This window comes from Biomphalaria glabrata, chromosome 8 (assembly GCF_947242115.1).
Source record: "Biomphalaria glabrata chromosome 8, xgBioGlab47.1, whole genome shotgun sequence".
NCBI lineage: Eukaryota > Metazoa > Mollusca > Gastropoda > Planorbidae > Biomphalaria > Biomphalaria glabrata.
In genome coordinates, this window is record NC_074718.1 from 33,244,630 (window position 1) to 33,264,821 (window position 20,192).

At 34.9% G+C, this 20,192-nt stretch overlaps 1 protein-coding gene across 2 annotated transcripts; it reads left to right on the forward strand.

Annotated features, from left to right (window-relative positions):
- Positions 1-181: 181 nt before the first annotated feature.
- On the forward strand, positions 182-20,072 carry LOC106069346 (NFX1-type zinc finger-containing protein 1-like). Of its 2 annotated transcripts, none has more exons than XM_056039133.1 (12): positions 182-200; positions 586-683; positions 1,357-2,035; positions 2,848-2,946; positions 3,455-6,562; positions 11,074-11,315; positions 12,468-12,711; positions 13,804-14,019; positions 14,303-14,441; positions 14,566-14,899; positions 15,248-15,423; positions 16,309-20,072. In XM_056039133.1, the coding sequence occupies exons 2-12, from the start codon at positions 655-657 to the stop codon at positions 16,515-16,517; spliced, it is 5,475 nt and encodes a 1,824-aa protein (XP_055895108.1). In that variant the 5' UTR covers positions 182-200; positions 586-654; the 3' UTR covers positions 16,518-20,072. The 2 variants fall into 2 exon arrangements, with proteins under 2 accessions (XP_055895108.1, XP_013084441.2); XM_013228987.2 differs by lacking the exon at positions 182-200 and adding an exon at positions 209-416.
- Positions 20,073-20,192: the final 120 nt, after the last annotated feature.

A 20,192-nucleotide genomic window follows, 5' to 3' on the forward strand; every position in this document is an offset into this window, starting at 1 on the left:
TATTATATAAGATAAGATAATATATAAATAGCCTATAAACAAAATCTCTCAAGAGATAAACATTTCAAGGAATACAATTTAGGGAAAATCCGAAAGACTGGAAAATACTGGAAATTGAAACTTATTTTATGTTATTTCCAGATATCAAAACGAATAGTGAATAACTTTTTCGATTATCTTGTGAAATCATTTTTTACTTTGTAAACATGTTTTTATTTTCAGTCCTTTTGGGAATTTCGTTATCTCTAATTAAGATCTAGAAGACCTAGAATAAGATATAGATTTATTGAAGTGAAAAACTAGGGCCTTTGATGGGAGGTTTTACCGAAAAGGAAAACTCTTGATTACTGTTAATGCTATTTAAATTTAAGTATTTTAATTGTGTCAATCGACTAAATCTTTTGAGTAACATAGTTGTGAGTAATTTGTTTTATTATTATTATTATTTAGATCTATTTGCCATAAAATGATAAAAGAGTTTAAATTTTTGTTACTATTTTAACTATTAATATTCAGTTCAGATATCGATCCTTCTTGTATAGTTTTAATTTCCATGTCTGAACAATATATGTATTCTTTTAATAGGCTTATTAAATATACCATAAGCCTAATGAGATTTTACAGTTCACTAGGACTTCAGAATATAAAGGAAAGATGGATGAAGAAAGTCATTCAGCTGTTGGGTAAGGAATTTTTTTTTATGAAGAATAAGTTGTAGGTTACAAAAGTATATAATAAAAGTATATAATGCTTATGTAATATCAAGAGAATTTTAAAACAATCAAACACTTTTTTTGTATTTGTTATATTTTGATTGACTAACACCATCTTGGGGGAAAAAAATCAAAAAAAAATAATCTCAGCATTACCAGTACCTTTGTTCTCCAGGACAGGTTACATAATTTATATAAGATTAATAAAATCCTTCTAGGTTACATTTCTTAAACCTTTAAGATATAGAAAGCAAAGCTTTAATCCACAGGATGATTATCTGAGTGGCATATGTTATTTAGGTGATGTCATGTGTTCCAGCGAATTTAAAGCATGGCTGGCTTCATCCCCTTCTGTAAAATTAATAAGTTTATGCTAGGTTATAATAATCTTCTTTATTTTGAAGAAATGTCTGGGACAAACCTTTATTCTTAGTATGTCCTGTTATTATTTTGTTTTCTTGTATGGCATTTTGAAAATGATTAAATCCAAAGTTTTAAGATAATATTTGCAGTATAAATTAAGTTTTTTTATACTTTTATTTTAAAGGCCAGTCTTAATTGCTATTCTTGCTATGAAATTTAAGTATGCATTACACAAAGGGAGAATAATCTCTATTATATTTTGTACTTTGTATTTCTACAGACTAGCCCTAAGACGAGCTCTCACCACAAGGGAACTGCAGACTATGCTCCAGAGTAAAAAACCTGGTGATGTTCTTCTCCGAATAGCTCAGATTGATGGAGGCTTTCAAAAGCTCCTAGAGGAATTGGGAAATGATGTGAAAACCTTGGAATTAACTATCAAAGTTATACAATATGCTCTGAGTGATCACAAAAACTCTCAGAGACAAGCTGTCATTGATGTACTTCATATGGTTATGAATGCTTCACAATTTCATGATAGGATCTTGCAGAGTCTGACAGGACGACTTGGTGATAACGCCAAATATATTCAAGATTTGCTGGTGATTCTCAAAATGTTGCTAGAAGCATTTCCCAATAATGCCCTCAAAACATTTTCATTTCTTTTTACCCACCTGGAACAAGCTGTTAACCTTAAGTTCCCTGCATTAGTTGAAGAAAAGGATGAGGTCAAAGAAATTTTTCTCAGGCCCATAAGAAATATTGGAACAGAAGAGGAAGAAACAGGTCAAGGAGGTGGAGCTGTTGCACAACAAGATCAAGAAGTTGATCCTAACCTTTTCCGTGGACTCAGTATTATTCCTTTAGCAGAGGACTTTGACCCTGCTCAGTCTATTGCAGTGCGTGCAAATAAAATACAAGGGAGGTATCAGAATGTTAATGACTATCTTGATATGCAGGTAAAGTTTATTTTAAAAAACATGTTTTAAGAGATATTTTAGTAGTTCATATTTTGAATTCTAAATTTAAAAAATACAATTCACTCTTGAAATCATACACTAAGATTTAAAATTATGGCAGCTAACGAATCAATAAAATTTAATTTAAAGACTTTACAAACTAGATTTTGAAATAAAGTAGCAGAATTATTTTAAAACATAAAGCAAAGCTTAAAAATTAAAAAAAACATAATAGGATGAAATACTCAGAAAGAGACTAGAACAAAAAAATTAGTTATTAAAGTACTCATTTCAATTAGATTGCTGTCTGGTCATGGAGTAAAATGTTTGTTTGTTTGTTTGTTTGTAAAATGTTTTACATGTTTTGGATGTTCCTTCAGAGTTGAAGATAGTTTACTTCCTAGTCCAAACCTCCCGCAGGACAACTGGGGATGGGAGCGGGCAAGATTTGAACCCTTAACCATCCGAATGACAGTCCAGCGAGCAAACCGCACGACCAGGCAGTATGTGCTCTGAACTGCCCTCATGATGGTTCCTGTTCAAGATTTTGGTTAGGATGTAATAATCATCAAATTTGATGGAGAGAAAAACAAAAAAAAGCCTTTTAAGCTAGGAAATTTCTTCACCTTTCCCTTAGTTTGCTGGGGTACTGTATAGTGATCTTTTGACAGGTTTCTCTCTATTGAAACAGGATTTCCATCTTCAGTCTCAGTCATCTTTGTTCTAATCAACATAAATAACTAATACTTCAATACATACATCTTTATCTTTATTATATATTAAGATATGACAAATTATTTTGCATCTTTAAGTTTCGTCTCTTGAGAGCAGATCTACTCATCCCATTGAGAGAAAACATTCATAACTTTTTAAATGGTGATGCTAAAAAAGGCATCAGGGCATATTCACAAGTAAGTCTATTAATAAAAGCATTTAGTTTCAGATAATTAAGGCTTATATATAGAGAGATGTAAAATCTAAGTAAATAGCGTATTATAAATCAATGCTTGACTTTAGGTATTCATAAAGATTGTTAAAAAAAATGCTTAAGTATATTTTTAATGTAGTAAAATTTATGCATGCTACATTTTTGTAAAAAGATTTTAATTAGCGTTTGTTATAACTGAAGCTCAAGCCATATAACAGTCATCATTGCTTTACAATCAGTGCTTTATAATCAGTGCTTTACAATGACTTCAGATAAATAAAGCTGAAACTCAATTACTATTAAGACTCTAATAACATAAGCTTTGAGTAGATGCATCTTTTTCAAAATCTTTTTTTTTTCTTGTTATACTATTAAGTTTTTTGATAGGATATAGAGCATACATGTGCTTTTGAACATTTACATTTCTTTCTGCAGCAGATATTATAAATGCTATTCTGTTGATAAACTTAAAAATGATTTTTTTTTACTAGGTTAGGATTGTCAGACCAGTATGTCATGATAATGGACTTTGTTTTCGTTTGTCCTTTGATGTCTCCAAGTTTCGCAGAGTGAATTGGTCTTTTTCTCAAAGACTGAAATATGGCTCACTTTTGTGCTTGTCTTCTGACAACTTTCAAACATACAAGTGTGCTATTGTTGAAAATAGGGAACCAAAAGATCTTGCTAAAGGTTTAGTTGATGTGCAGTTCATTCTCCCACGTCAAGGGCCAGATGTAGATGTTGGAGGACATATGGAGTTTGTGAGACTCATTGATGAAGCACGGGACCAACGCTTTGTCATGGTAGAATCACCAACATATTTTGAAGCATACAAATATGTCCTGCTAGGCCTTCAGCAATTTACTGAAAATAATTTTCCATTTTGGGATTACATTGGAGAATGTGTAACTGACATCAATCCACCACAATATCTTGCAGGGGAAAGGAAGCTATACCAGCTTCAGCCGCTGGTGGATAAATCTTTCATAATAAAAGATGAAAGGGATAGAAATGTAAATTTTTCTAGAGAAGCGCAAACTGCCGCCAACATAGATGTTCTTGACCTTGAGTCATGGCCTAAAGCAAATACTTTTGGGCTCGACCAGTCTCAGTTTTTAGCTTTACAGTCAGCCCTCACTAAAGAGTTCTCTTTGATTCAGGGTCCACCTGGCACTGGAAAAACTTTTATTGGCTTGATGGCTATGAAAGCTTTACTTTATAATAAAGACATTTGGACTGAGGATGAGGATCCAAAGCCTATTCTTCTTGTCTGTTATACTAATCATGCTCTTGATCAATTTCTTGAAGGAATTCTAGATTTTTACAAAGGAAAACTAGTTCGGGTAGGCTCCAGAAGTAAGAGTGAGAGATTGGAAGAGTGCAACTTAAGAGGAATGAGACACAGAGCTCGAGAGAATCGTATGGTGCCTTTGGATGTTCACTTAGCAAAACGTCAGACACACACTCAGATGAATGACCTCAAAGCAGATATTCACAAAGAAGCTGCAAAGCTTGAGATTTTGGAAAGAGAAATTGTCAAAGAATCCTTCCTGAAAAAATTTATTCATCCTCGTCACTATCAACAGCTGACAGCTCGTTCTTCTAGAGAGAATGTACTACCAGGTTGGCTAGGTATTTTAGAAGATATTCATAAATTAGAAACAAAAGAGAAAGACAATGGTCAAAAAAACAAGAATAGAAATCAATTAGAAGAAACTGAAGAAGATGAGGAAATTGATAATGATCTAGTTGAAATTGTTGCTGGTGAGCAGCCTGAAGATCAACTTGACGTTGATGAAGATGATGAAGAAGATGATGACTTATTTGCAGAGCTTCAAGCTAACCTTGGTGAAGAATTTGCAGAAGCTTTTAAGAATACTAGTAAAAAGCTGGATGAAGCCGACAAAGAAGCAGCAAGAATTAAAATAGAAAACACAGCTTTTAACATAAGTAACTTTGGTGATGAGCCTACTCCTCCAAATTTATCCAAAAAAGAAAAAGCTTACTGGAAAAGTCTTATTCCCTTAAAAAAACGTTACAGGTCAATACTTCTTGGACATCTTCAGAAAACAGACAGAATGACCCAAGAAGAAGCTGAAAATTTAGTTAACATTTGGAAAATAAGCAGGAAAAATAAATGGAGGCTTTATCGTTATTGGATTGATTTATATTCTAAGGAGATTCGAGAAGGAATAAGAGAGAACTCAGAAATGTATGAGCAGAAAGCCAGAAGATATCAAGAGATTTTGCACCAAGAGGACAAAGCCATTCTTGAAAAGGCTACTATCATTGGTATGACCACAACAGCAGCAGCTAAATACCAAGGGATCTTAAGGGAAATTGGACCAAAGATTGTCTTAGTGGAAGAAGCAGCTGAGGTCTTTGAGGGTCATGTGATTACATCTCTGACTGACCAATGCCAGCATGTCATTTTGATTGGTGACCACAAACAGCTTCGACCTAATCCTTCAGTATACAAGTTAAAACAAAAATTCCATATTGACATCTCTTTGTTTGAGAGACTCATCATGAATAAATTTCCTTATGATTGTCTCAGATACCAACATAGAATGCGTCCTGAAATTTCCACATTATTAAAAATCCCAGATTTGTATTTAGATCTTTGCGACCATGAAGTTGTGAAGACTTACCCTCATATCTTAAAAATTAAAGGAGACATTGCTTTCATTCAGCATTATGCTCCAGATGAGCAAGAGAATGACACCAAAACTTTTAAAAATTCATATGAAGCTGAATTACTTATTGGCTTATGTGAATATCTTCTACAACAAGGCTACACATCTAAGCAAATTACAATTCTCTCGCCATATGCAGGACAGATCCATCACATCAAAACTCTTTTAGAAACAATGCCCAAATCTCAGACCACAGCTTCAAAAATGAAAGGCTTAAAGATTTCATCTGTGGATAACTATCAGGGAGAAGAAAATGACATCATTTTGCTGTCTCTTGTGAGAAGCAATGTTGATAATGATATTGGTTTTCTCAAAGCGAATAACCGAATTTGTGTGGCACTTTCTAGGGCCAAGATGGGTCTCTATGTTGTAGGCAACTTTATTGGACTTGCTGAGTCAAGCCCACTTATGAATGAGATTTTGAAAAAGGCTGATAAACTTGAATATCTTAAAGATCATATTGTGCTGACTTGCTTGCGCCATAGAGGTAAAGAAACCATTATCAGACATCCTAGTGATTTTAAAAATGTTCCTGAAGGGGGTTGCAGACAAGCTTGTGGTGTACGCTTAGACTGTGGGCACAGCTGTAAAAGAATTTGTCATGCCGATGATCTCGACCATAAAGTAAACAAGTGCAATGAGAAATGTAAGCAGGTGTGTGATAAATGCAATCAAAGCTGCAAGGGAGCTCATAAGTGTGGTGAGCATGACGTCTGCCGTTTGCCAGTGGATAAACGTATTCCTATTTGTAACCATATACAGAAGGTTCCTTGCTATTTGGAGCCAAATCAGTTTGAATGCCTGGCTCAGTGTGGTGAAACACTATCATGTGGTCATCCTTGTAGAGAGAAATGTGGCCAGTTACATGATCACTCAGATGAAATATGTAAAGAAAAAATTGAGGTAAGTAGATCTCAAAATAGCTCTTAGGAAAACTTAGTCCCAACAAACATAAGTGAAACTATTTATACTGTTACGAATCTCACTATCCAGGCTCTCTGCAAACTGCACCATACACCACCAACTTAAAGAACTTGACAACTCAGGGCTCCAAAGTAACGTAACGCTTTAATGGTTGAATAAATAACAGCCAATACTGTACAATTGGCAGCACGTAACACAAGACTGTACAAATATCTCTTCGATAACACCGTTCCGCCGTATCAACTCTTGCACTGGCCTCCCCGTCTCGTTCCGGGCTTGCACTGGGTTCAACAGTTCAGGACTGACTTCACACACTAGGCTCGTTGTGTCGGACTCGATCGCAGACCAAGATCAAGACGCCAGCCGTCTCAACTGTACTTGACAGTACTCCGCACTGAACCGTCGTAATGCTCCGTACAGACCCACACCGCTGAACTGTGCTGTAGTCGACCGGACTGTAGTGAACCTTGCTGTAATGAGCCACTTTCTCGACCGTCTTGACTGCGATACCTCCGCTCTTATATAGGGTCCCTACTGGCCTTCTCGAACCGGACAGAACGCCGCTCGACGTTTCCAGGTGGTCAGATGACCAAAACTCTCGTGACGCTCTTGAGCTCTGTTCACGAACCGCCGTCGATCCTTCCCGAACCGCCGTGTTGACACTCGACTCGGCTGACCATCGTAACTCGTCACGGTTGACCGCTCGTCTAGCGCTGGCCTGGGGCGATTTGCGTCGGCTGACTACACTCACACCACTACCCCCATCTGTGCCACCACCAGGTTTATAACACTGCCCCCTCCTTAGATCTGTCCGTCCCGGACAGAATCAACATCATGACATTGGCTGTAAAGTTTCATCGCTGCAGGCGGGGGTCGATCAGTGGCAGTTGGCTTGCCTCTTGAGCTTGATGGAGCCATCCATGTTGCAGTCAGCAATGTTCGCTTCCTCCAATTGGCCTTCACCTGGTTGCATGGACGTTTTGCGTTCATTGCCATCCAAGTTGAATTCAGAAAACGTTTTCTTCTTCTCCTCCAGTTAACCTTCATCTGGTTGCATCGACGTCGTTGTCGCATCGTCATCCATGTTGCACTCAACAAAAGTCGCCTTCTTCTTCTTCTCCGCCACTTGATCGTCCTCTTGTTGCAGTGACGTTGTGGTTTCATCGCTCTCTTGTCGGTCGGTACTGAGGACAGCCACTTGACACATGGAGAGGTATAGGATGTAAGGGCAGGGATTACCAAGATTGTTGACCAAAGAGGTGGCTTCATAGGGCTTTGCGAAGAAGGACTGGGATGGGCTTCAAATCCACAGGACAGGGAATTGTGGGACAGATCATCATCTTCAGCCTTGTCTGGAGGGCATGCTTGTGGGGCAGGTTGGTAACATTCCTCGTGCAAAGGTCCCTCGTCTTCGGCTTCAGGCTCCATTCGGCTTTCTTCACCACCATCAGGACCTCTCTCTCTCGTCTCAGTATCGGGCCAATCACTTGTTGGTTTTAGACCCTGTCGATGACTTTCGTCTTTCAAATGTCCATCAACGTCAACGTCAGACTGCCTTGGATTATCTTTACCACCTTCAGGACTTTCCTCTCCAGTCTTAGCAGCTGGACCAAAGTCTGTTAGGTTCGGACCTGGCTGGTATCTCTCGACTTGCATATGTCTCTCAACGGCTTCGTCAGGTTTCAATGGGTCCTCGTGATCACCACCAAGGTTCCTCTCTCTGGTTTTAGCATCTGAACGAACGTTTGAGTTGATGATTCTCTCCTCCACAGCAGGTATGCGTTGGTTCATAGCGGCTATCTTGGTGTTCATGGCATCTAACTTGGAATTGATCTGTTCCAGCAAGTTAGGTTCGACTTCAAAAAGATATGTGTCCGGATATTCTTTCTCTTCCAAAATGTCATCTCGGAGGCGTGCTTGTAACGTTTCCTTGTTTCCACATGTCTTCAGCCTTCGTTCGCGGAGTTCTTGCTTCAGTTCTCTGAATTCAAGTTCGTACAGCAGTTTCAGACGAGCCATAGTAGATCCGATCCAATCCGATTCCGATCCTATCCCACTTCTGACACCAGTGTTACGAATCTCACTATCCAGGCTCTCTGCAAACTGCACCATACACCACCAACTTAAAGAACTTGACAACTCAGGGCTCCAAAGTAACGTAACGCTTTAATGGTTGAATAAATAACAGCCAATACTGTACAATTGGCAGCACGTAACACAAGACTGTACAAATATCTCTTCGATAACACCGTTCCGCCGTATCAACTCTTGCACTGGCCTCCCCGTCTCGTTCCGGGCTTGCACTGGGTTCAACAGTTCAGGACTGACTTCACACACTAGGCTCGTTGTGTCGGACTCGATCGCAGACCAAGATCAAGACGCCAGCCGTCTCAACTGTACTTGACAGTACTCCGCACTGAACCGTCGTAATGCTCCGTACAGACCCACACCGCTGAACTGTGCTGTAGTCGACCGGACTGTAGTGAACCTTGCTGTAATGAGCCCCTTTCTCGACCGTCTTGACTGCGATACCTCCGCTCTTATATAGGGTCCCTACTGGCCTTCTCGAACCGGACAGAACGCCGCTCGACGTTTCCAGGTGGTCAGATGACCAAAACTCTCGTGACGCTCCTGAGCTCTGTTCACGAACTGCCGTCGATCCTTCCCGAACCGCCGTGTTGACACTCGACTCGGCTGACCATCGTAACTCGTCACGGTTGACCGCTCGTCTAGCGCTGGCCTGGGGCGATTTGCGTCGGCTGACTACACTCACACCACTACCCCCATCTGTGCCACCACCAGGTTTATAACAATACTTTAAAAAAAAAAAAGAACTATTAACTATTTAAGTCACCCTTCAACTCATAAGTGGACTAAGAGCGTGTGTGTGTGAATGACCAGGCTAATAGGTCACAATGTGTATGTGTAGATGACCAGATTTTTCCAGAAGACCTTGAAAAGATATTTATGTAAACATACAAACATGGACAGAAAAAGGTTGAAGAAAAGGTTAAGAATTATTCAACTATTCAGAAAAGTCTTTTTAGAAAACTATATAATGAAAGAAAATCTTGCTGTTTGGGTCTTTGTTCAGTGGTCATTATTAACTGACCAGTAGCTATTTATTATATTGATTGTCAGTATTATAGGCTACTATTTGTACTGGTGATTTACTCTTTATCTCACTTCTATTAGTCGCTGGAGATTACTTGTTTATTAAATTGAGTTTGAAGATATTAAGATGACCAGATGTTCCACTTTTCATAAAATTTACAGGTGGGACTTCCAATGTCCTGCTTTCATGCAATAAGTCAATCTTTGCACCTCTTCTATTTTAAAAATCTGATTTAAAATATAATTTATTTAATAATTTCAAAGTTACAGACCTTTGAAATTTCGTTTGTGATTCTTATGCTGCTCATAAAGTGCATAACACCATAAAAAACTGATGCAGATTGTCTTCTCATCATTTTGGAAACTATATGTATGAAAACTACACAGTCTGTGCATGGATCTAAAAAAAATTCTTCCACTTTGACGATATAGAAAAAAAAAGAATATTGCAGAAATATTGGACTGTTATTATCTCTGAAGCTTTCATAAAATTGTTTCTAGGTTTGAGTTCATATTTCATGTCTCAAAAGTTAAAAAAACCAGTGTGCTGAATTGTGCCTGTATTTTTTAGGCAGCATTGCAATAACTGTCGATGAATCGTTTCTGCTATATTGCCCAACAAAATGTCAATTCTCTCTTTTTTTTTAAATGCACTATTCTAATGATGTGTGGACAATCTGATGTTGATGGTCATTAAGAGCAAAATCTCTTCTCCCCCTTACCCTTTTTTTCTGGCACTTTCAGCATGTGTCCAGTTTCTCTCCCAAAAATTCTGGTTATGTTAAATATACTAGCAATCTAAAGAAAACTATTTTCAACACTTCTTCTGTGTTTACATAGAGACATAAAGGTGTCTCATGATTTGAAAGACAATACTACCTCTAGAGCAATTTGTGGCAATAGGTTTTACTATGTATTACATTCATTATTTTTTAGAACAATGAAATTATATGCCAATAAAGTATTAGGCTTAAAACAAATGTCAAATAGTCCAAGTAGAATAGTAAGGTAAAAAAAAACTTTTAGGCTTATGAACTTACTAATAAAAACCATATAAATAAACCTCAAAGTAAATAGACATCAAACAGGATTGAGATTATAGCATGTTAAAGACCTATATAAATTATCTTTGATGATTTATTATCAGAATACAGTATGCAGATTTTTTAAGTTTGTTTTTTTCAGTTAAGTGGTGTCCCTTTATTATTTTTTTCTCATATTTATGGACCAAAGCATTATGGTCCAATTAAAACAATAAAATCTTTTTATAGACACAAATATTGTTCTAATCTGTATGCTAACAATTTTAATAATTGAGCCTAAAAATGACCTAAAATTGTAGAACTAATTAAATGTTGTTTTCTTATGAAAACTAGATAGTACCAAAATCTTGTGGACATGGGAAATTCAGAACTGAATGTTGGAAAAGAACAGAGGATGACTTCTATCTCTGTCCTCAACCTTGTCAGACAGTTCTTGAATGTGAGCATGTGTGCCAAGGGACCTGTGGAAAGTGCCTTAATGGCCGCTTGCATCTGAACTGTCAACAAAAGTGTCAGAAAATACTGATCTGTGGTCACGAATGCAAAGACAAGTGCAACAGCTGCCCTCCTTGCTCGTAAGCTCTATTTGATCTATCCTGCTTTCTTAGCAAGTTTAGTCATGATATCTTTAAATAAACATTACAAGCCTACTCTGTTCTCACTCCATCTATTCACCTGTCTCTTAGTCTGTTGGGGTATCACAACCATCAATTATGGCTCAATATCTAAGGTTTTGAGCAGGTTGAGCAAAATAACACATAGTATCCTTTCATGTAGTAGATTTTGATATGACAGAGCTTATTGTTGTGCATTTGCAAGTCCAATATCAAGGTTTGGCTTTTATCATGTTAATAAACATTTTAAGCCATCACTCATTCTACAGTTGAACTGTTTTATTTATGCTGTAGTGTCCATTCATCAAAATCTATTACTACTTTTCATAAGTAGCTACCAACCTCAAATCTTTTTTTTTTTGTTTGTTTGTTTGTAAAATGTTTTACATGTTTCGGGTGTTCCTTCAGAGTTAAAAAAATTTACTTCTTAGTCCAAACCTCCCGCAGGACAAGGGGGGATGGGAGTGGGCAGAGTTACCTTATCTTAAATTTTTTTTATAAGGACTTAAACTCTTCTTTCTAATTCATGGGTTTGCCTGGCAGATTCAGGTAGCCAATTTCATGCTCTAATGGCACTAAGGAAGAAAGAGGACTTGCTCTTACATAGGAAATAATAAATGTGCCTTTATCTTTGTATCTTTCTGAATAGGTTGTGCTATTGTGTATGCAAGATTTGGTTATCTTTATTCTATATGCATATATAATAATAAAATAAGAATGTTAATATTTGTATAGACTCTTGATACTGTATCTCTACTTAAAAAAAATTGTTATTTACAATTTAGTAATTTTATGCACATTTATCATACAAACATAATTTCTTCTATTAATGATAATACTTGATGTTTCTATGTTGTGCTTCATCAGTTATCTTTTTTTTTTTCAAGTTGAAATTTTATTTACATGTTTGTTTTTTATTGGACATGTTTTTTTTTAATGTGAATGTGGTAAAAAAATTTCCCACTTCATTTCTATCATAAATATTTTTGTTTAGCTTGGAACATAGATAGCTTGAACCATTTAAAAATTTCACAAGAATCCTTTAGATAGTACATTTCTATTATATTTGTGATGTCAAAACAATCAAAAAATTGAAATTGAATGTATCTACAGACAACCTTGTGATGTTGCCTGTGTTCATTCTCGTTGTCCTAAAAAGTGTGGGGAACTATGTGTACCATGTGTGGAGACATGCTCATCTGGCTGTGTCCATCAAGAATGTGATGAAGACTGCTTCAAGCCATGTCCTCATCCTCCTTGTGATTCTCCTTGCCTTAAGACATTACCATGTAAACATAAGTGCCCTGGTCTGTGTGGAGAGAAATGTCCCAGGCTATGTGTAATCTGTAATAAACAGGTAATTGTCTTTTTTATGAATTTTTAATCATCTTTGTTTAATTTATGTATACTATGAAAAACAAAATCATGTGATAAGTGCATCTGTGATTTCCTTCAGTTGTGAAATGACTATGGATCATCTCATTTCTATGAGATTAGCTTTGTCCAGAACAATGTTCTTCACTCAGCAATTCTCTACTCTTCATGCAGCTGATGTGTCCAAAAGAATGGCAGGTGCTGATGTAGTTTGAGATCAGTGACATAGCAGATTCTTCCAGGGTGTAGCCCACTGTGATGAAAGATCCATTAGGGTCACCATTTCTGGGATTTTTCCTCAGTGTTTACTCTCAAAACTTTTCCCATGTTTGGGTATTGTCCCAATGCAGCAGAGATTTAAATTCAGAGTTGTCCTTCTCCTAGGTCAGTAGGCTTCTCCTGCTTGAAGCTTACTGGTTAAGCCACTATTTGCTCACCTTTGTCCTATTTGTTGTTAGTGATAACAGTCAGCTGGACCCAATATTGAACCATGTGAAGGTCAGACCAAGACCAGGTCTTGACTATTAGCCAGGTCAGAGGCTATTTGAAACCCATGCCATTGAATGCATTTTATCAGTAGTGATGTGCTTATAGCTATTCATACTTCTGGCAATAACAACCTATGAATAACTTAAGTAATGAGATCTGTATGTAAATTGATGTAACGTTTATCCGTTTCTTTGGGCCAGAGATTAATGAGGGCGTCATGTTGCATCAGAGTGATCAACTAATTTTATCTAAAATATTTTATGAACATTTTAGCCTTCAAGGGGATTTTAATTTAAAACCTTAAGTTTGGCTTTACTGCTGAACCATCCCCTTTCATTTAAACAAAAAAAAAATAATTCTTGAACCTATACTGTCTGTCCAGCTAAAAACTACTTATTGTAAATCTGAACACTTTCTTGGTTTTTAAAAGTAATCATATTTTGATCTATATTGGCACAGAAAAACAGAAACTTATTTAAAAAATAATAATTGTTATGGTCAAACCTTATTACATAGATTCAAAAAAAAAAAAATCTCATGTTTAATATTATCAAATGTTGGTCAACTAATCTATCTCTACAATCAGGAACTCATAGATACAAGCCTATATGGCTATGATGGTGATTCATCAACTACTTTCATTGAGCTAGATTGTGGCCATGTACAAGAAGTGGATTTTATGGATCAATGGATGGTAACCTCTACAACATCCTCTGGCGATCAGCAAGCTATTGGCTTAAAAGCTTGCCCAGTGTGCAAAACACCCATTAGAAAATGCAATCGTTACAATGCTCAGATAAAGGCAAGTTAAAAGAGAAATCTTCTGCAGTTTTTTTTGTTCCATTCTTAAAAGCAATCTTAAAAATATAGCTTAAAAGCTATACTTAACTATAAATCAAGTGTTGTTTTTTTTAACCTTACAAAACACCTCATTTGATAAATGCTAGTACTTGAATTAAAAGTAAAGAAAAAAAATATATATCTAATATACATAAATGTGCATCTGTAAGTTAAATGTATAGCTTGTTTTACTTTTAGAAAAGCTATGAAGTAATAATGTTTTTCTCGATTCTGGCTATTTTTAGAAAATGCTCATCCTTATTGAGAAAGTTAAACGTAAATGTATTGGTGAAAAACTGAGAGACATGAAAGAGCAGTTGGAACGTGAAGTAGCAAAATCACGAGGAGAAGAAAAGCAGATCATTGAAACCTTCCTTGAAGAAGGTAGACTCTTAAAAAGTCTTTTTTTTTTTTACCTTACATAGCCATCCTTTTTTTTTAACAATTTTTTTTTACTTACCTGATGTACAATAAGTTTTATTCATATATTTTGTCAATTTTGTTTCAGGATATGAAGTGGCCTCAGAGACAATCATAGAGGCAGAAATAAATCAAATAATCATTTTCAAACAGATTTTCGCATTACAAAGAGAAGCAATGGAATGTAAGGGACGATGGCAAAATAAAGCTCAAAGTTTTGACCAAATCTACCAGGACTTGCAATGTTTTGAAGACTGGATCTTGTCAAGAAGAGCTGTATTTTCTGAACAGAATAAGGAGGATGCTGAATTAGAAATAAACCGCCTTAATTTGTTAATTAATCTTCACAAAATTGATCAGAATGCTAAAATCAGAGGCATACAGCTTAATGATTCTGAAAGAAAATTGCAAAATTGTATTAGGTATAGAATATTTGTTGCTTTTGTCAAGTATTAGTTGTGTATGTCACAGAATGCTAAAGAGCATCCAACTAGAAAAATGTTAGTTATAAGAGTAACAATAAAACTAAAATTAATAAAAACTACTTACTTTATTCATGGTAAACCAGTTACACAGGCTAAAAACTCAAAATACAAAGGTGTAATGCTAAATGAAAAATCATTTTGGAAAATTTTTAGTGATTTAGCAATTTTAAACAGCAATAATTTGTCTTTTTTTTTTTACAGTCTCTTTACTTTAGAATGTTTTAGGTATAACATGCTCTTTCAGAAAAATGTAAATACATATGTTTAAACATTTAATTTATACAGAGTGTTGTCAATGCAAGGAAGGGCAGATAAGAGAACAATAAAGACAAGCCAAGATCTATGTACTGAGCTTAAAAAGCAAGTACCTGACACACAATTGACTCTTACAAATGAAGAAAGACTGGCCATTATTCGTGCTGTCAATGTTAGTGCTGGGGCCTGGTATCATTGCCCCAATGGTAAAGATTTTTTTTCTAATTATATTTCAGTTTTAAATGTATGTACTGTTAAGCTCTTCCGCAGTGTCTAGTACTTGAAATACAACCAAACTCCAATAGAGGTAACATCGAACTCAATGTTGGAACAGAAAAAAGACGAAAGGCCAATAATCGATAAAAGTAGTTGACGCTAGTGTTGAAACAACAAATACTTAAATACTCAAAATTGAACAGTCGAATGTCCTCTATTACTAGCCATCTATATAAGACTTCTTATTCCTACTGTGATAAGAAAAGCGTCTTGTTTTAAAGCGTCTCCTAGAGTGTTCTTATTTTTTAATAAACTTTACGTCATTGTCGCTAAGTAAAACTTTACCCTATTCCCAAAACAAATAAGTAATTCCTAATCGTGTCATAACAGTATATAAGAATGTTATAACAGTATCTAATGGTGGATCATTCTTGAGAGTAAGATAACTTTCAGGCTAGAATGGCTTATAAACACATTTGAAAGAAATGTTGATGAAATAAGTCTTTCTTCTGACAAAATCCAAAGTTTACAGGTTCTCACAATCTGTATGACTGAGACCCAGTTGCACATCAATATGAGAATAAGACCACAAGAAAGATAGTTTTTGTGAATAGCAATGTAGACAGTATAGAGGTAATACTTAATTAGTCAACTGCAAAACTGGGGCATCTTTAAGTGGCACCCCTGTAAATGCTTGAAGTGTAGTGTAAGTGAACAATATTTCCTGTGAAAACAAAACTTTAAGTACGTTGAGGACAACATAAAAAAAAATCCAAAATTAAATATTTTGTAGATTACGAAATTAAAGCATATGACTTTTGAAATTCAATTCATTTATCAATTAATAAGGCTTCTCTTTTCACCTTTTCTTGAAGGTCATATTTATGCTATTGGAGATTGTGGTCAAGCAATGGAAGAATCTAGATGTCCAGATTGTAAAGAGAAAATTGGAGGCACCAATCACAGATTGCTTCCAACCAATGCTTGGGCTCAGCATATGGACAATGCTCAACAGCCTATTTGGCGCAATGTAGAACGCGACCGTCAATTGGCAGAGAGACTTCAAAGGCAACAATTTATTTAGTTTTGCTTGAAAAGCGTTTACTCTTTTATATATTGTCATTCAAATTATAGTATGTTATTGTATAATGACCTGATAATGTCTTTTTCATTTACATTGATGTATTAACTGGAACTAGGCATTAAACTATCATTGCTCTCCTAGAGATAATTGTCGAAATGTTGTTATTTTGTTAAAGATATATTTGAGTGTGGTTGATTTTTAACTTTTTTGTGATGCAAATATAATGACTATGTTCAAGAAGTAGTTGGCATGATTAAATTAAGTTATCAACCTCAAGCATCATTAAAAACAACTTTGGACTGATATGCCTCATAATGCACAATATATAGAAAGATGCTAGATTTACCCTATATGGTTTACAATTGAAACTAAAAGGAAGTAAGATTGTTCAAGATTTGCTACTTTGGCAGCATAATTACCTTCTTTTTTTACATATTCCATTTTTTCTAATCTACAACTACAGGAATCTTATGATTTGATATAATGCAGTTAATTTTTTTTAATTCTATGAAATGCAATTAATAATAAAGCTTGTCTTCACGTCCAAAATACAATTAGTTGTTGATTAACTATCAAACAAACAAAATATGAAAGAACTATTGAACCCAGCATATGAAAACTAATTGAACAGATTTTTTTTTGTCTTTCTTAATTTCTTGTTCCATCATTGACTGTGAAACTTATTTCTCTTTCTTTTTAAAAGAACACGAAATACATTACTGTATCATTGAAAATGTATATTGTTTGAAACCCTACTCATTTGGTGTTTATACTCTGCAATATAAACACTTTGTCTACTAAATTAAAAACACATTACAAGTAACTGTGCTATGAAATAAAAACTTGTATGGCATGCTCAAAGACAAAAGCATTCAAAAGTGATTAAATTATAAACTGGTTGGTTGTGTACATAAAATACATATCAGGATGCTGTTCACATATTTTAATTTTATAAATAAAATTGTTCTCATTTTGCAAAATACTTGCAAATTGGCCATTTTTTTTCTTATTATTTGAAGTACATTTGAGTAATAATTATGGTGTGAAACTTTGTGTGCAAATCACAACAATCACTTTTAACCAGATTTTGTAAAAATCGTATTTTACTTATATATATATATATTTATATGTATTATATTATGCAAAAAATTTTTAATAAATGGTTTGAATGATATTGAATATGTATATCCACTAGACTGATGTAAATTTCTCAATAATTTATACAATGTAAAAACAGAATATTTTGACTACTTAATGATTGAAAATATTCAGGTGAAGTAATTGTATACATAACTGCTGTGGATTTGGATTTTACACTTAACATCACAGTCATGTGGATTTTACACTTAACATCACAGTCATGTGGATTTTACACTTAACATCACAGTCATGTGGATTTTACACTTAACATCACAGTCATGTGGATTTTACAAGTGAACATCATGGTCATGTGGATCAGGGTTGTTACCTGAAAGTTCAAAAAGTTGTCAATATACCCATTCTTACATAAGCTTTAAGAAGTAATTTACATATTTAAGTTAAAAAAAAAAAAAGTCAAGTTCCTCTTTCAGACCTTGTGGTCTATAGCCGTCTATAGGGCAGATGATGTAAAGGTCATCATCAACCGCCTTTACTTTTCCCCAAATAATGTCAGGTACTCATTAAAGAGGTGCCCAAAGATTACAAAATTAAAAATACCAGTCTTCACCAGGATTTGAACTCCAGACCTTGGTACAGAAGCCAAGCACTTTACTGCTCAGCTACCAGAACTCCACATATTTAAGATATGTATATGTATTATTGAAATTGTTTTAAAGGCACATATCTTGTTCCAAATTCTAGGAAAAATTTGTACAAATACTCCTTCTTCCCTAGTGCTATTAGAGCATGGAATGGGTTGCCTGAATCAGCTAAGAAAACCCACAACTTGGCTTAGTCTAAGTCATTAACATGCATGACTAGATTGACTTAGGACGTAATCATCTTTTTTAAAGTATGTCTGTATTTTATTAGATAACATTTGTTGCAAGAACTTACAGCTGCTGACATAAAGGTTGCTAACAAAATTTTTCTAATTCTACCATACCTAATTCAATTTTTTTTTTTCCAAAAAAAAAAATGAATAAAGAAAAAGTCTGTATCACTGAAATAGTCCTTAGTTAATAAGCCCAATCTTAATGCTGAGCTTTATTATCAATATGTTTCCATAAGGCATCATTCTTCGAATTTTAATTCAATTTCATTTAGTTTCAGGAATATTATAGCTGAGCTATAAATAATTTGGCATCTGAATTGAAGGGGGATGTGTTTGTATCCCAGTGAAGACTAAGGTTTTGAACTTAAGGATACTGAGGAAAACCCAGATTTTATATTATTCCAATGGATACCTGACATTTATTAGTAAAAGTGAATGCAGTTGGTCATTTTGACACCCTTGTTAACCTTTGGCCATAGAAAAAGATGAGCTCTACATCATTGGCTCTTAGACTGCAAAGTCTGAAAAGGGAGCTTAATAATATATTTGTACTTTTCAAAAAATTTATATTGTTTTAAACCAATACATTTTTGTCTTTCATTTTTTAAGTTTGAGAATTAATTAAAAATTAATGTATTTCTTCTTTTTTGTTCTCATTATTACATTGGAGGGTTCAGATGACTAGATCAGTATTTGTGAGGAACTGTGGAGTGGTTTTTAAATCAAGCAGCTCTCCAGATAGTTTTTCTTCTATAGAGAGGTCATTGGGCCTGTGTCTTTTCTGGCCTCATGATTATAGTGCAGTTCTATAGGACATGGTTGGTATTCTAAATTGTTGTATGATATACACAGAAAACTAGCTTGTGGTTTTCACCTTCTCATTTTAGCGCATAACCACACAAACATTTTGCTTGTGGATAATTAATCTTGATTTAGTGCCCCTATACAATGATCAATCACTTAAAACCTATGCAATAGATAATCTATGTTGATAGTTAGCCAACTGTCACATTTGGTAGTCAACAATCGCCAAATTCCTTTTAACAAATACCCCTTGACATTATCCTAGTCAATTTCCCTTGTTATTAATGATCTTGCACATTGCCCTCCAGCGAGTCATGTACTAATCATGTATCTTATTTATTAATTGTTTGTTTAATAATAATTTACATTATTGTAATGATAAATTATATTTTCTACTATCTTTAATAGTAAATCTATATAGAGTCATATCTAGAAGGTGCATTGCAATATAAGGGTTAATGAATTTGTCAATGATTAGAATGTTCCTAGATTTGCTTTTATTTTCCCTTTGTTTGTCATGCCATTTTAGAGCTTTTTGTTTATTTCATTCTGGTAACTTGAAATGTATTGCTAAAAAAAACCCTATTACACTAGACTTAACATGGATATTTAACAAGCCATTTAAATGTATTTAAAATTCTATTTTAAATAAACAAAACAATGCCTTGAATTATGTAATTGTACATCACTACTTGCAAAACTTTAACCAATACCAACAATCATTGAACAATGTTATACCGTTTTTATCATCTAAATAAATGCATTGCAAGATTTGAGACTATGACTTCAATGATATTTAATAGAGTAGAGCCTTGAAAACTTGGCATAGCAGTTTAGATAACTAGCTCACATCTTGGTAAGGGGAAAAAAAAAAGTTTTTGCTGTTAATTTTCATT

Coding starts and splice junctions, on each gene's coding strand:
- LOC106069346 (XM_056039133.1), top strand. CDS start 655: ATGGATGAAGAAAGTCATTCAGCTGTTGG. Junction 2,036..2,847: donor ATGACTATCTTGATATGCAG/GTAAAGTTTATT, acceptor TGCATCTTTAAG/TTTCGTCTCTTGAGAGCAGA. Junction 15,424..16,308: donor CTGGTATCATTGCCCCAATG/GTAAAGATTTTT, acceptor CTTTTCTTGAAG/GTCATATTTATGCTATTGGA.